At 53.8% G+C, this 493-nt stretch overlaps 1 protein-coding gene across 1 annotated transcript; it reads right to left on the reverse strand.

Moving 5' to 3' along the window:
* Positions 1–6: 6 nt before the first annotated feature.
* LOC109508703 (protein NDRG3-like) lies at positions 7–387 on the reverse strand (the record flags this gene model as incomplete). The annotated part of the gene is made up of 2 exons (XM_019858700.1): positions 7–146; positions 226–387. Coding segments are annotated over 2 exons (302 nt in total), but the record flags the coding sequence as incomplete, so codon positions are not given.
* Positions 388–493: the final 106 nt, after the last annotated feature.

Here is a 493-nt window from a genome sequence, read left to right on the forward strand (position 1 = left end):
CGGCACATACAGAGACAAACAATACCCGTTGGGGAAGGCGGGGGCGTTCTCCTGTTGTCCCGGAGCGTCCACGTGCATCACCGAGAAGTGCCGAGTCACTTCCTGCATGTCCTCGTAGTTAAAAAGGCTGTTGAAGCACGACTTATCTACAAAGACATTTCAAGCGAGCATTGAGTCGGACGAGACGCACGCGGCGCGCACGCCGGACTCCGCGCGCGTACTCACGGTTGAGTCCGACGTCGTGGTAGGTGAGGATGGTGGGGCGGTTGCCCTTAGCGACGCCTCTCACGGTCACATGCAGTGCGCAGTGAGTCGTTTCCACGTCATACTCCTGGACAGCAGACACAATTGTGCGCGCATGTCGATCATCCAAACAGTAAAAGGTGACTTTTGATGGAAAGTGGATTCATGCGGTGTCTTCTCTCCAAATCTGGGGTGAAGAATGAAATGGAGCAGCCAAGTCAATCTGCCTAAAATTGGTTGGGTTTTTTTT

Source organism: Hippocampus comes, unplaced genomic scaffold, assembly GCF_001891065.2.
Source record: "Hippocampus comes isolate QL1 unplaced genomic scaffold, H_comes_QL1_v1.1 C16513630, whole genome shotgun sequence".
Taxonomy (NCBI): domain Eukaryota; kingdom Metazoa; phylum Chordata; class Actinopteri; order Syngnathiformes; family Syngnathidae; genus Hippocampus; species Hippocampus comes.